Genomic DNA, 12,954 nt, shown 5'->3' with positions numbered 1-12,954 from the left:
ATTTCTGCATAGGACCCCATGAGGTTAAGTCCAGAATCCTCTCAGAGGCCCACGGGGTGACTGGCCCCACCCTCTGCCCTCCCAGGGCTGAGCCTCCTTGAAACAGTCAGTTCTCGCTCATTCTTAGAGTCATAGCTCTGATGTCCCTTCCTCCAGGAAGCCATCGTGATCCCCTTGACCCTCTGTTCCAGCCCTACTCACTGTGAGTCACTATTGTTTGGGATGATTTATGTTCCCCATTGGACATAAGTACCAGAAGGATAGGTCCTGGGACTAAGTCACCACTGTGTCTTTAGCACTGATTACCATAGGGCTGGTGACAGAGCAGGTGCCTGAGGAATGTGGAATGGATGGATAGATGGATGGATGGATGGATGGATGGATGAATGGATGAATGGATGCATGCATGATGAAAGCCCTGTGTTCAGGGTGTATCTAACTCCACATGTCTGTCTTGACATAATGGCTTTCTGTGAATTGGTCAGAAATCAGCCTGAAGCTCGAGCCTCTCCCACCCCAGGCAGCCTCTCTGCCCTGCCTGTAATGCTGTTGCTCATGTGGGTCCTGTGGGATTTCATGCCCCGGGGGCGGTCTCAGGACCTCTCTCCTGGGTAGCCTCCCTCACAACTCCCCACTCCCCAGCTCCTCCACCCCATACACATCAGACCCAGCCCTGTGCTGGGGCCGGAAATTCAGGCCACCAACAGCATGGGGGCCCTGCCAGGACCGAGGGAGTTGATCTGGGGCTCAGAGCCTTCTCTGTTCCTGGTTTTACTAACCACTGGCCTGTGTCCACTGGGGAAAATAGATCGTACATCACTGTGCAGCTTACACTCAGTCTCAAAAGAAAATGAAAAGAAAAATAGGCAATAAAATGCCCTGTCAGCCTCCCTAAGGGAAGTGACTCCACGTTCTGGTCCCAAGTGGCTTCTCACTGAGGAAGAGCTACTCCCCTGTCTCTCAGATCAAGCATCGTCAGGCACAAAGCTGATTCATTTCCATGAAGGAGATGAGTGAAAACATTTACCCGTCCTGTTGTCTTCATTCTAATGAGACCATGGCCTACCTGAGGGTCTGGCGATAGTTGTGGGCTTTTTCATCCAGCGCATCAATGAAACAAGTAGGATAATGACACTGATATCACATCAATCAACTCCAAAGCCATTGCTCACTCACCTAGTGCCCAGCACGACTTCTTCCCGTTCTCTCATTTATATTCTCTCTCCTCTCCTGGGCCCTTCCCTCTCTCCCAGTCCCTCTCCCCTCGGAGCCTAATGAGAACAGTGAGTTTTGCGGGGTCAGCCTCCACACTGACTCTCACATCCTGAACCTAAGATCAGTGCCTGCGATGTACAAGTTGTGTGTCCTCGAATAAATGACTAAAAAGCTGATATGGAAGTTGACATGGTATCCCTGTGGCATTTGAGTCCCTGTCTTGGCTTCACGAGTGACCCCCCAGAAACCTGGCAAATTTCCCGTTTTGCCGACTCATTCAAATAAGAATTTCCGAATCTGGAAAGAAAATGTCACTGCCTGTCACAGTCTCTGGCACCTGAATAATATCAGCTGCGGTTACTACACTCTGGTCCTTGGGCTGGGAGTGTGAGGTCAGGGAGTGGACGGGCAGGGCAGGCAGTCACATACAGAAGAACCTGGAAAAAGATTTGCAGGGTCACATTGATAAGGCATTATTCACTATTTCAACTTGGGAGAATGGGGTGGCTCTGAAGGGGAGTGAAGGGGTCATCTGTCCTCTCCTGGCTCTTTTTTTTTTTTTTTTTTTTTAATTTTTTTTTTCAACATTTTTAATTTATTTTTGGGACAGAGAGAGACAGAGCATGAACGGGGGAGGGGCAGAGAGAGAGGGAGACACAGAATCGGAAGCAGGCTCCAGGCTCCGAGCCATCAGCCCAGAGCCCGACGCGGGGCTCGAACTCACGGACCGCGAGATCGTGACCTGGCTGAAGTCGGACGCTTAACCGACTGCGCCACCCAGGCGCCCCTCTCCTGGCTCTTAAAGAATCTGACATCAAGTTCCAAAGTGATAGCTATCCTGTCTGACATCTGCCCCAGCTCCAGAGCCGAGCAATGCCCCTGGGGGGGCCAGGGAAGAGGACTGGAGATCTGCCATCACTATTCGTTCTCTAGAGATAAAGGGACCTGCGGAATCTGCTGCTTGACCATCGACTGAACCAATGGCAACCCCAGAGATGTGACTATCCCAATGCAGCCTCCAGGGGACAGAGGACAGAACCCCATCTCCAGTCACAGCCACTCCCAAGCGAACCTCATCTTCTACCCCGGGCTCTTCCTTTCCCTGCCCTCATCTCCTTCCATAGCAAAGTCCCATCCTCACCCCCAAAATCAGTTTCATTTACATTGTTAAGCTTATTGCCTCCCAAAGCAATCTATAGATTCTATTCAATCCCTAGCAAAATCCCAATGGCCTTGTCCCCTCCTCCTCCTCCTCCTCCTCCTCCTCCTCCTCCTCCTCCTTCCTTTTCCTACTCCTTCTCCTTCTCCTTCTCCTTCTCCTTCTCCTTCTCCTTCTCCTTCTCCCTCTTCCTCTTTCTCTTCCTCTCCATCTCCTCCTCCTTCTTCTTTTTCCAGAAATGTAAAAGCTCATTCTCAAATTCATATGGAATTTCAAGGGGCCCTGAATAGCTAAAAGAATCTTGAAAAAGAAGAACGAAGTTGGAAGATTCAAACATCCTGATTTTACTTATTAAAAAAAAATTGTTTTTAATGTTTATCTTTGAGAGAGAGAGAGACAGAGACATAGCGTGAGTGGGGGAGGGGCAGAGAGAGGGAGACAAAATCTGAAGCAGGCTCCAGGCTCCGTGGGGCTCGAACTCACGGACTGAGAGATCATGACCTGAGCCTAAGTCAGACACTTAACCGACTGAGTCAGATGCTTAACTGACTGAGCCACCCAGACAACCCCACACATCCTGATTTTAAACTTACTATAAAGATACAGTAATCGGGGCACCTGGGTGGCTCAGTTGGTTAAGCGGCTGACTTCGGCTCGGGTCATGATCTCGCGGTCCGTGAGTTCGAGCCCCGCATTGGGCTCTGTGCTGACGGCTCAGAGCCCGAGGCCTGTTTCGGATTCTGTGTCTCCCTCTCTCTGACCCTCCCCCATTCATGCTCTGTCTCTCTCTGTCTCAAAAGTAAATAAACGTTAAAAAATTTTTTAAAAAAAGATACAGTAATCAAAACAGTATGGTACTGACATAAGGGAAGACATACAGATCGACAGAATGTAATTGAGGTTCTAGAAATAAATCCATACATCTATGGCCAGTTGATTTAAGATTTTATTTTTAAGTAATCATCACACCCAACATGGGGCTCTAACTCACAACCCCAAGATGAAGAGTTGCACGCTCTGACTGTGCCAACTAGGTACCCCTATGGCCAATTGATTTTTTTAATGTTTGTTTGTTTGTTTATGTTGAGAGAGCAAGCAAGCATGGGAGGGGAACAGAGGGAGAGAGAATCCCAAGCAGCCTCCATGCTCAGCGCAGAGCCTGACTTGGGGGCTTGATCCCACAACTGGGAGATTATGACCTGCGCCAAAATCAAGAGTCGGATGCTCAACTGACTGAGCCACCCAGGCGCCCCCAGTTGATTTTTGATGAGAGCACCAAGGCCATTCAGTGTAGAAAGAATAGTTTTCAACATGTGGTGCTGAGTCAAATGGATATCTACAGGCAGAATAGTGAAACTGGACCTCCCTCTATCAAGAAGAGTGAAAATACAGCCCACAGAATGGGAGAAAATATTTGCAAATCATAATCTGACAGTGATCGAGAATATCATATCCAGAGTATATATAGAACTCTTACAAAAAGACAGACAAGACAATTTAAAAATTGGCAAAGGGCTTGGATAAATATTTCTCCAAAGAAGATATCCAAATGTCCCCAACACGCACATGAAAAGATGCGCAAAGTCATTTTTATTAGGGAAATGCAAATCAAAACTACTAGGAATTATCTATCACTACACACCCACGAGAATGGTGATGATTTTTTAAGTGGGGGGAAAGGTGTTAGTGGGTTTGGAGAAATTGCACCCCTCATACTTTGTTAGCGGGAAAGTAAAACAGTGCAACCCCTGTGGCAAACTGTCTGTCCTTCAATAAGTTATTAAGCAGAGAATTACCGCGTGAACCAGCAATTATGCTCCTGGGTAGATACCCAAAAGAACTGAAGTAGTTGTTCAGACAATCACTCGTTCACAGTGGCAGGATTCACAAGAGCCAGAAGGTGCGAATATCACGAATGTCCGTCAGTTGACGGGTGGATGAACTGAATGCGATGTATCCGTATAATGAAATCTTGTTCCTCACAACATACACAAGATACCGATACACACAACAACCCGGATGCCTCTTGAAAACAGGTGAAAGAAGCCAGACAAAGCAGAGGACCGCGTATTGTATTCGTATTTTTTTAAAGTTCATTTATTTATTTTGAGAGAGAGGCTGGGGGAGGGGCAGAGAGAGAGGGAGACAGAGAGTCCCAAGCAGGCTCCCGCGGTCAGCGCAGGGCCCAATGTAAGGCTTGATCTCGCGAACTGTGAGATCGTGACCTGAGCCGAAATCAAGAGTCGGGTGTTTAACCGACCGAGCCACCCAGTATTATTCTAACAACATGAAAAATCAAAAATAGGCAAATCAGTCCTGTGCGGATCTCCCTCCACCTTCCTGCCCTTTTGTGACTCAGCTCCTTGGAGAGATGAGGCTCTGGGCCCTGGAGCATGCGGCTGGGGCCTTGCTTGGCTGTCCCTCCTCAGAGACCTCTCCAAGCCATGCCCCGTGGTCTGTGCTGTCACCGTCACCCTGGCTGGTCTCCATGCCTCTACTGTACTTCGGATGTTGGTGAGGCAACCAGGCCTGTGTCCAGGCCTGCCCTGCGTCTCCCCAGGAAGTGCATTGAATCCAGGCCGCGAGAGATGGGCCCTCAACTGGGAAACAAGACGGGCAGCCCAGTCTGAAAGCGGGGCTCTCGCCTGGAGCCCGCTCCGTTACTGAGTATCGAACCATTTGGCCGCCAAGGTTTACAACGGCCCTGAGGAGTTTCAGTAAACAGCACTTGATACGATTCTGTGGGGCACCTAATAACCATTTTCTAATCTATTTTGATTGTAAAACGTATCATTCAAGACGAACTCAAGGGGTTGTACAGCCCGCTACCGAGGTGGTGAGACCCACAGTTTGGAGAATGCCGCTGCCAGAGGAAGCAGGCCCGAAAGGGGGCGATGTGGGGCGGGAGAGGAGAGCTTCCTTCTCAGGCCTCTCTTTTCCACTCCTCTGCCCACATTCTGTCTGTCCCTCCATCTCTGTCTGTCTCTCTCCTGCTCACTTTCTCTGTCCCTCTTCAGTGTCCGCTGACTGCTGGATTCTGCTTCCTGAATGATCCTGGAGAGAGGGGTCTGTTGTTGAGTTGGGTGTGGAACATGGAGTTGTGTGTGGGGACAGGAGACGCTCAGCCTGACTCTCTCCTGCGTAGGGTGGCTGGTCCCCTTTCTATGATTCTGGACAATCCTGAGAGATTATTGTGCTCTGGGAAGTCCCCAGGGCCCTGACCCCCCCCCCCACCCTTACCCCTACACAGTATCACTAGGTGCAATCCCCAGGCTGGCCCTGGGGACACTGCCCTGACATATTTTTCAAGACCTTAGGCCCTTTTCTGGCCAGATGCAAAACGCAAGAGACTCCGTACATGCTACAGTTTTACCTAGATTGTCATCAGGGGAGCTTGACAGTTTGGGAAGGCCATAAATGGTGGACCTGGGTCGTTTCTCTGCTCTCACAGGTGGCGAGGTATGCCCGCTTTTTCAACGTATGAACGCATTTCAAGATACTCACCATGGTCGCCTGGTTTCAGTGAGTAAAATCCCATGTTTATCACAAAGCCTGGGGTTCTTGCGTCGACCTCGCCAGGGTGTGGGACTGGGGGTTGGGCCACCATCCATAGGGAAGGAGGAGTGGTCAGTGCTGAGTACCTCCTGACTCCTCTTGCCCGGAGGAGGGAGGACCGGACCGCTACGCCCCCTGGCGGGCATCGGGGATGGGGCAGGGCAGCGCGAGCGTGGACCAGGCGGGAACGGCCACCCCCCCGGGAGCAAAAATTCGCCTCTCCTGGAATCCCAAACCCAGGGCTGGACTCACCCCTTGGCCCCACGGCCAGTAAGCAGTGGTGTGGGAGTTTGGACGCTCACCCGGGAAGAATTTATTTGCCTCCACAATGATTTCTTTGGAATAAACCAAACATGTCGGCATTATGGGATTCTGGAAACTGACAGATCTGGACTTAGTAACACAACATAGAGGACAGGGTCAAAGTGGACAATCCATAAGACCCTGACCTTCCCCCTCAGAGGACTCTTCAGGGCCCTCCTGAATCAACGTTGATGGATGGGAGGCTGGGATGTTTGAACTAAATGTCATCTCAGGTGCACCTGGGTGGCTCAGTCAGTGAGCCAAAGGTCTGGAACCTTTGAGAAAGCCCGGGAGGGAGGCGCCTATTTGCACCCTGTTTGGGGAGACACCACCTCAGTGACCCAGAGCACCTCCCTTTTCTGTCCCAATTTTGATATAAAATTGTTGAAAAATGAAATTAATACATAGAAAATACTTTTAAGGTCTCAGAATGTATTCTTTTTTAAGTTTATTTATTTTGAGAGAGAGTGTGTGCATGTGGGGGAGGGCCAGAGAGAGAGAGAGAGAGGGGGAGAGAGAGAATCCCCAGCAGGTTCTGTGCTGTCAGCACAGAGCCTCACGCGGGGCTCGATCCCATGATCCTGGGATCATGTCCTGCACTGAAATCATGAGTCGGATGCTTAGCGGACTGAGCCACCCAAGGGTCCCTAATGTCTTTCACAATTTGAAAAGTGCATTATCCCACAAACCCTGGGATCAGGAAGGGAAGGAGAGGGGAAGGAGGTTCATTCCAGAGTGAAAAGGGGGATCTGGACGCCATTTCAAACCATCCCTCACCAGAACTTCTCTCCGGGAGGGGGCTGGGTGCAACTCTGCTCGGAACTGAGCTGGAGAAGATCAGAAGTGGGAGGTGGGGCACTCGGAGTGTGGCCATATGGGGGCCCCCACCCCAGGAAACACAGGGCCAGTTCTCAGACTAGCAGATCAAGTGCTGGGCGGACACAGGCGGGGGTGAGGCGGGCTCTGAGGAGACTGGGAATACGGCAGAATCAGAATCAAGTCTTCATTTAGCCCCTGGAGTCTCTCTAGGCTCTCCTTTGTCCTGCCACTTCTGTGACCTTCCCAATTTCCTCTCCTCTCCTTTTTTTTTTTTTTTTTTTTAATTTTTTTTTCAACGTTTTTAATTTATTTTTTGGGACAGAGAGAGACAGCGCATGAACGGGGGAGGGGCCGAGAGAGAGGGAGACACAGAATCGGAAACAGGCTCCGGGCTCCGAGCCGTCAGCCCAGGGCCCGACGCGGGGCTCGAACTCACGGACCGCGAGATCGTGACCTGAGCTGAAGTCGGATGCTCAACCGACGGCGCCACCCAGGCGCCCCCCTCTCCTCTCTTTTTTATGCTACGTCCTCAGGGTTCAGACCCACCCGTATTTAGCCTCACGACCAGTTTCCAATTTCACATCAGGGTTTTGACAGCATCCCTTCTGGGTCAGATGCGGGGGGATTATGGGCAAGGGCAAGCACTGGGACTAAGGATTGGCACTCAGTTCTCTTGCTCTTTTCCTGTGGGCCGGGGGGTGGAGGAGGGACTCTGAACCTGGGCTCAGGTTGGGGGGACGGGGCTGTCCCCATCATGTCTGAGGTGGAGAGGGACACTCCCTCCAAAGCCACCACCAAAACTTAGAGACGCGTGTCCCGGGACGATGAAATGTCCTGGTGTCTCCAGGCTTGGAACAGGACTTGAAGTGGCCCCGGTTGATGCATTTCTGGGCCCACAGGGCCGTGAATGAGACCGTAGCAGGGTCAACCTTGCAGAGCTTGTGAGATGATGAACTCATCGGGTTGGAGAGAAGATCCTCATTCTCGAGGGGTGGAGGTGACCGGGGAGGGGATGATGCGGGGGAGACTCTTGCAGTGCTGACCTTCCTCGCTCCATCCAGATCCCCATGATTTGGTCAGCTCATGAGCTCCGTACTCCCCTCACCCGGCTTCACGATGAAATGGTGGCCACTGGTGCAGAACGTGCTTGCAAACGCACTAAGTACTTTTTTAAAACAATCCACACCTGTATACGGAGAGAGAGAAATGAAAACATCTCACTTTTTTTTTCAGTGTAACGTACCACACAACGTTCCCCAGTTACAAGGTCATGAATCTCTCAGTAAATATTTTAAGGTGTATTGTGTTCCTGGGGCGCCTGGGTGGCTCAGTCGGTTAAGTGTCCAACTCTGGATTTTGGTTCAGGCCGTGATCTCGGTTCGTGAGTTGGAGCCCCGAGTCAGGCTCTGCACTGACAGCACGGAACCTGCTTGGGATTCTCTGTCTCCCTCTCTCTCGGCTCCTTCCCTGCTCACACTCTTTCCTTCTCCCTCTCTCCCTTCCTCTGTCTCTTTCAAAAGAAGTAAATAAACATAAAAAAGGGAAAATACAGGGTAATAAGCTTAAAACACAGTGGTAATAATTGCGTCGTGATGACATATGAGAAAGTCAGTGATTCAGACTCTTATCCAAACCAAAATCTTTTTATGGTATAATCGTTTTGTGGGTAGAACTGAGCGGACAGACAGCATCTGTGGATGTTCGGGGAGGAACCATGGTTTTTATGTGGGAGAATGAAATTAGCAATATGGAATTGCAGAGGGGAAAAAAATAACCGGATAAGGAACCAGGCCACCCCCCTCGCCATGAAATTCCTCTTTAGGAAGTCTGGGGTAACCTATATAATTGACGGGTTGAGTGCAGCTCCTGATGTTACGCTTTATTTATTTTGAGAGAGGGAGAGAGAGAGCGCATGCGCATGAGCCGGGGGGGGGGGCAGAGAGAGAGAGAGGGAGAGACAGAACCGCAAGCAGGTTCTGGATTGTCGGTGTGGAGCCCGACGCGGGGCTCAAACTCACGAACTGTGAGATCATGACCGGAGCCGAAACCAAGAGTCAGATGCTTAACCGACTGAGCCACCCAAGTGCCCCCTGCTCTTAGGCTTTAAATTCACCCAGAAAGAGTGAACCTGTGAAACCCTAGACACCGCATCCTCGGCCCCTAGTAGAAACAGAGCCCCGGGTGCGTGCATCTTCCCTCTCTCGCTACCTGGGACCTCGCCGTGTGTCCCTGGGCAAGCCGCGTACCCTCTCTGACTTGTGCGTGATCAGTCTTATTCACAGTTCCCTGGTGGTTGTTGCCGACGCGTGTTCTGGGATCATAATAAGAAATACAAGGGTGGGGGCACCGGGGTGGCTCAGCAGTTGGTTGAGTGTCCGACCTCAGCTCAGGTCATGATCTCACGGTTTGTGGGTTCAAGCCCCACGTTGGGCCTTGTGCTGACAGCTCAGAGCCTGCTTCAGATTCTCTGTCTCCCTCTCTGTCTGCCCCTCCCTCGCTCACACTCTTTCTCCTCTCTCTCTCTCTCAAAAGTAAATAAACATGAAAAAAAAAAAACGCCCACAAAGGCAGATCCAGCCACCACGCTGGCTGCGGTTGGGGAAATGCCAGTGGGGACTCACCACAATGGCACGGGCGCCCGGGTGAGCCCTTCAGGCGTTCCCAGCAGATAAAGGCTGAGACCCACACCACACCCATTCGCCAGCTGATAGACATTCAGGTTGTTCCCAGCTTGAGGCTATTACGAATAATTCTGCTACAGATATTCTTGTACAAGTGGATGGGAGGAGGTATTTCCTGCTCTTCACCTGGGAGGGCCTCCTGAACCACGATGGAAAGAATGCCCTCAGGATGCCAGGAGGGAGACGCAGGTATTTTCTCCTGGAGCGAAGTAGGAAGCCGGTGACGGGAGGAAAGGGAATGTCCTTTTCTGTTGCACATTCCAGAAGGTACAGATTTGCCAGCGGTACCCAAGAGGTGTGGGAACACGCACCCGGGGCCTCTCCCTCGGGAAGGGCTGAGGGCAGGACCTTCCTGTCCTTTCTGGAGGAGCTGGCCAAGGACTGATGGAGGTGGGCCGGGAGGACAGTCCAGACTGTGTCTGTGACCTGCGGTGGGTCCCTTTGCTGGGGTCTTCCCCGTGTCCTGGGACCCAGGGTGGGGGTGGGAGATACTGTGACTTCCTGTGAGACCCTGAGCATCCTGAGGAGGAAAGGGACAGAGTCCCGACAACTGGGTACACGGCGTTGGCCACGGCAGCCCTAGTCTGTTTCCCCGTAGAACTCTAGGAGCAGTACAGATGGTTGCCTCATGCCTGGACAAGAGTGGCCAGGGCTGGGATGGGGGACAAGAAGGCAGCTGGTTGTGAAACTTTTTTTTTTTAATTTTTTTTTAAGTTTATTTATTTTTGAGACAGAGAGAGACAGAGCATGAACGGGGGAGGGGCAGAGAGAGAGGGAGGCACAGAATCGGAAGCAGGCTCCAGGCTCTGAGCCGTCAGCCCAGAGCCCGACGCGGGGCTCGAACTCGCGGACCGCGAGATCGTGACCTGAGCCGAAGTCGGCCGCTTAACCGACTGAGCCACCCAGGCGCCCCATGTGAAACTTTTTTTTTTTTAATGTTTAATGTTTTTTATTTTTGTTTGAGAGGGAGAGACAGAGTGCACGAGGAGGGAGGAGCAGAGAGAGAGAGAGGGAGATATAGAATCCGAAGCAGGCTCCAGGCTCTGAGCTGTCAGCACAGAGCCCGACTCAGGACTCGAACCCACGACCTTTGAGATCATGACCAGAGCTGAAGTCGGGAGGCTTACCTGACTGAACCACTCCGGCGCCCCTGGTGGTGGAACTTTTTATTTGAGGGTCTAGTGTCTCCTGTTGAAGGCCGGACAGTCCCTGCCCGGGGAATTTATATTGACGTGGGACAGATGACACCCGTCCAAAATAGAGTTGATCGTGCACACAGAGAGCAACGGTACAGGGCAGGGCTCATGAGCAGTCCGGAGGGAAGTCCACGTGAGATGACTGAAGCGGGTGGCTTTGGCCTTCCTTTGGGCTAGGACTTGGGGCCGATGAGGGTTCCTGGATGTGGGACGGGTTTAAGCGCTTGGAACTTCCTGCCGGTACCAAGAGAGGGAGAGTACTGGCTCTCTCATAGGTCCGTCTGCCCACGCGAAGCAGAAGCCGGGGGTATGGGGCCTGAAGCCGTCAGGACCTGACATCAAAAATGGAGGCGGGTAATACTACCTGCGAACGGCATCTTGGCGCCTTCGGAAGGTACGGGGACAGGATTGAGACTCGGGGCTGTCTGACCCCAAAGCCTCACTGCTGTCAGATTGGCGGCCTCCAGTGTCCGAGAGCCCTGGCCCCGCCCCCAGCACGGCCTCCAAGACCCACCCCCACCCCCACTTCCATACCTTGTCCCGATCTCCCTCCTCCTCCTCCCCGAGGGCCTCGCTCAGCTGCCCTGTGAGACCATGTTCCCGGCCCCGGAAAGCCGGCCAGCCTCCTCCTGTCTCAGAGACACCAAGCTCAGCCCTGTCCTGGGTAGCATGGGTTCCTCTGGTGCCCTGACCTCACCCTCTTCTTTGGTAAACACGACCAGGCCTGGAGCCCAGCCCACCTCCAGCCTCGCCAGGAAACACCTGGACAGAGGTTAGGAGAGGTAGACTCCTTCCGGGGAAGGCTTGACTTCGAGTCAATGGCTCTTGGCAAAGGGGCCAGTGAGCCCCCGCCCAAAGCCTTCTCCACCCCGAGTTCACTATCCATTTGGCTGTGATTCCGTGGGAAGCAAGCACAGTGGCTGTTCGGCAGCACTGAGTTTGGGGCGTATCGTTACGCACTAGGAGGTAACTGAGACACCGTCGAGGCATTGTGACTGAAGTCAAGGAGGGTGTGGCATCCCTTAGTTCACTGCTCCCTCCTCAGGCCTACATCAGGGGCTCCACGGTAGCCATTGTCAAGAACGTGACTTCCAGGGGCGCCTGGGTGGCTCAGTTGGTTGAGTGTCTGACTTTGGCTCAGGTCATGATCTTGCAGTTTGTGAGTTCGAGCCCAATGGCAGGCTCTGTGCTGACAGCTCAGAGCCTGGAGCCTGCTTAGGACTCTGTGTCTCCCTCTCTCTCTGCTCCTCCCCTGCTCACGCTCTGTCTCTCCCTGTCTCTCAAAAATAAAGAAACATTGGGGCGCCTGGGTGGCTCAGTCGGTTAAGCGGCCGACTTCAGCCCAGGTCATGATCTCGCGGTCCGTGAGTTCGAGCCCCGCGTCGGGCTCTGTGCTGACGGCTCAGAGCCTGGAGCCTGTTTCAGATTCTGTGCCTCCCTCTCTCTCTGCCCCTCCCCTGTTCATGCTCTGTCTCTCTCTGTCTCAAAAATAAATAAACGTTAAAAAAAAATTAAAAAAAAAATAAAGAAACATTAAAAAAAAAAAAAAAGAATGTGACTTCCAGCGTGCCCTTGTGCCTGACACTTGTGGGAGGGTCTTGTCTCTGGTTGAGTTTTTGTACAGCATGCTTCGTTGCGCCCCACCTCGTTCTCCTTCTTCTCAAGGGAGAGGAAATATTATCACGCAAGTTTAGTGAGTGATTACGTGCTGAGAGCCATTCGAGGCTTATACCCCTTGGGGCGCCTGGGTGGCTCAGTGGGTTAAGCGTCCAACTCTCGGTTTTAGCTCAGGTCATGATCTCATGGTTCGTGGGATCAAGCCCCATGTTGGGCTCTGTGCTGACAGTGTGGAGCCTCCTTGGGATTCTTTCTCCCTCTCTCGATGCCCCTCCCCTGCAGTCCCTCTCTCTCTCAAAATAAATAAACGTTAAAAAACCTGTGTTCTCCTTGATCCTTAAGTCTCACGTCAGCCCTGACAAGTAGGTACCATGTGATCCCTCTTGTACAGATAAGGAAACTGAGGCAC

At 52.1% G+C, this 12,954-nt stretch overlaps 1 protein-coding gene across 1 annotated transcript in view; it reads left to right on the top strand.

The window, feature by feature from the left end:
- HIF3A (hypoxia inducible factor 3 subunit alpha) overlaps window positions 1–12,954 on the top strand; it is a 64,250-nt gene that overhangs the window by 8,443 nt on the left and 42,853 nt on the right. The window contains exon 2 of the mRNA XM_058708596.1: window positions 5,826–5,896. Coding sequence (XP_058564579.1) covers window positions 5,880–5,896 — 17 coding nt within the window. The 5' untranslated portion in view covers window positions 5,826–5,879. The remainder of the gene's footprint in view (window positions 1–5,825; window positions 5,897–12,954) is intronic.

The sequence above is a fragment of the Neofelis nebulosa genome, chromosome 17 (assembly GCF_028018385.1).
Source record: "Neofelis nebulosa isolate mNeoNeb1 chromosome 17, mNeoNeb1.pri, whole genome shotgun sequence".
In the NCBI taxonomy this organism is placed as follows: Eukaryota; Metazoa; Chordata; class Mammalia; order Carnivora; family Felidae; genus Neofelis; species Neofelis nebulosa.
The sequence above is the reverse complement of the archived record's forward strand: the minus strand, read 5'-3'. Positions and strand labels throughout refer to the sequence as shown.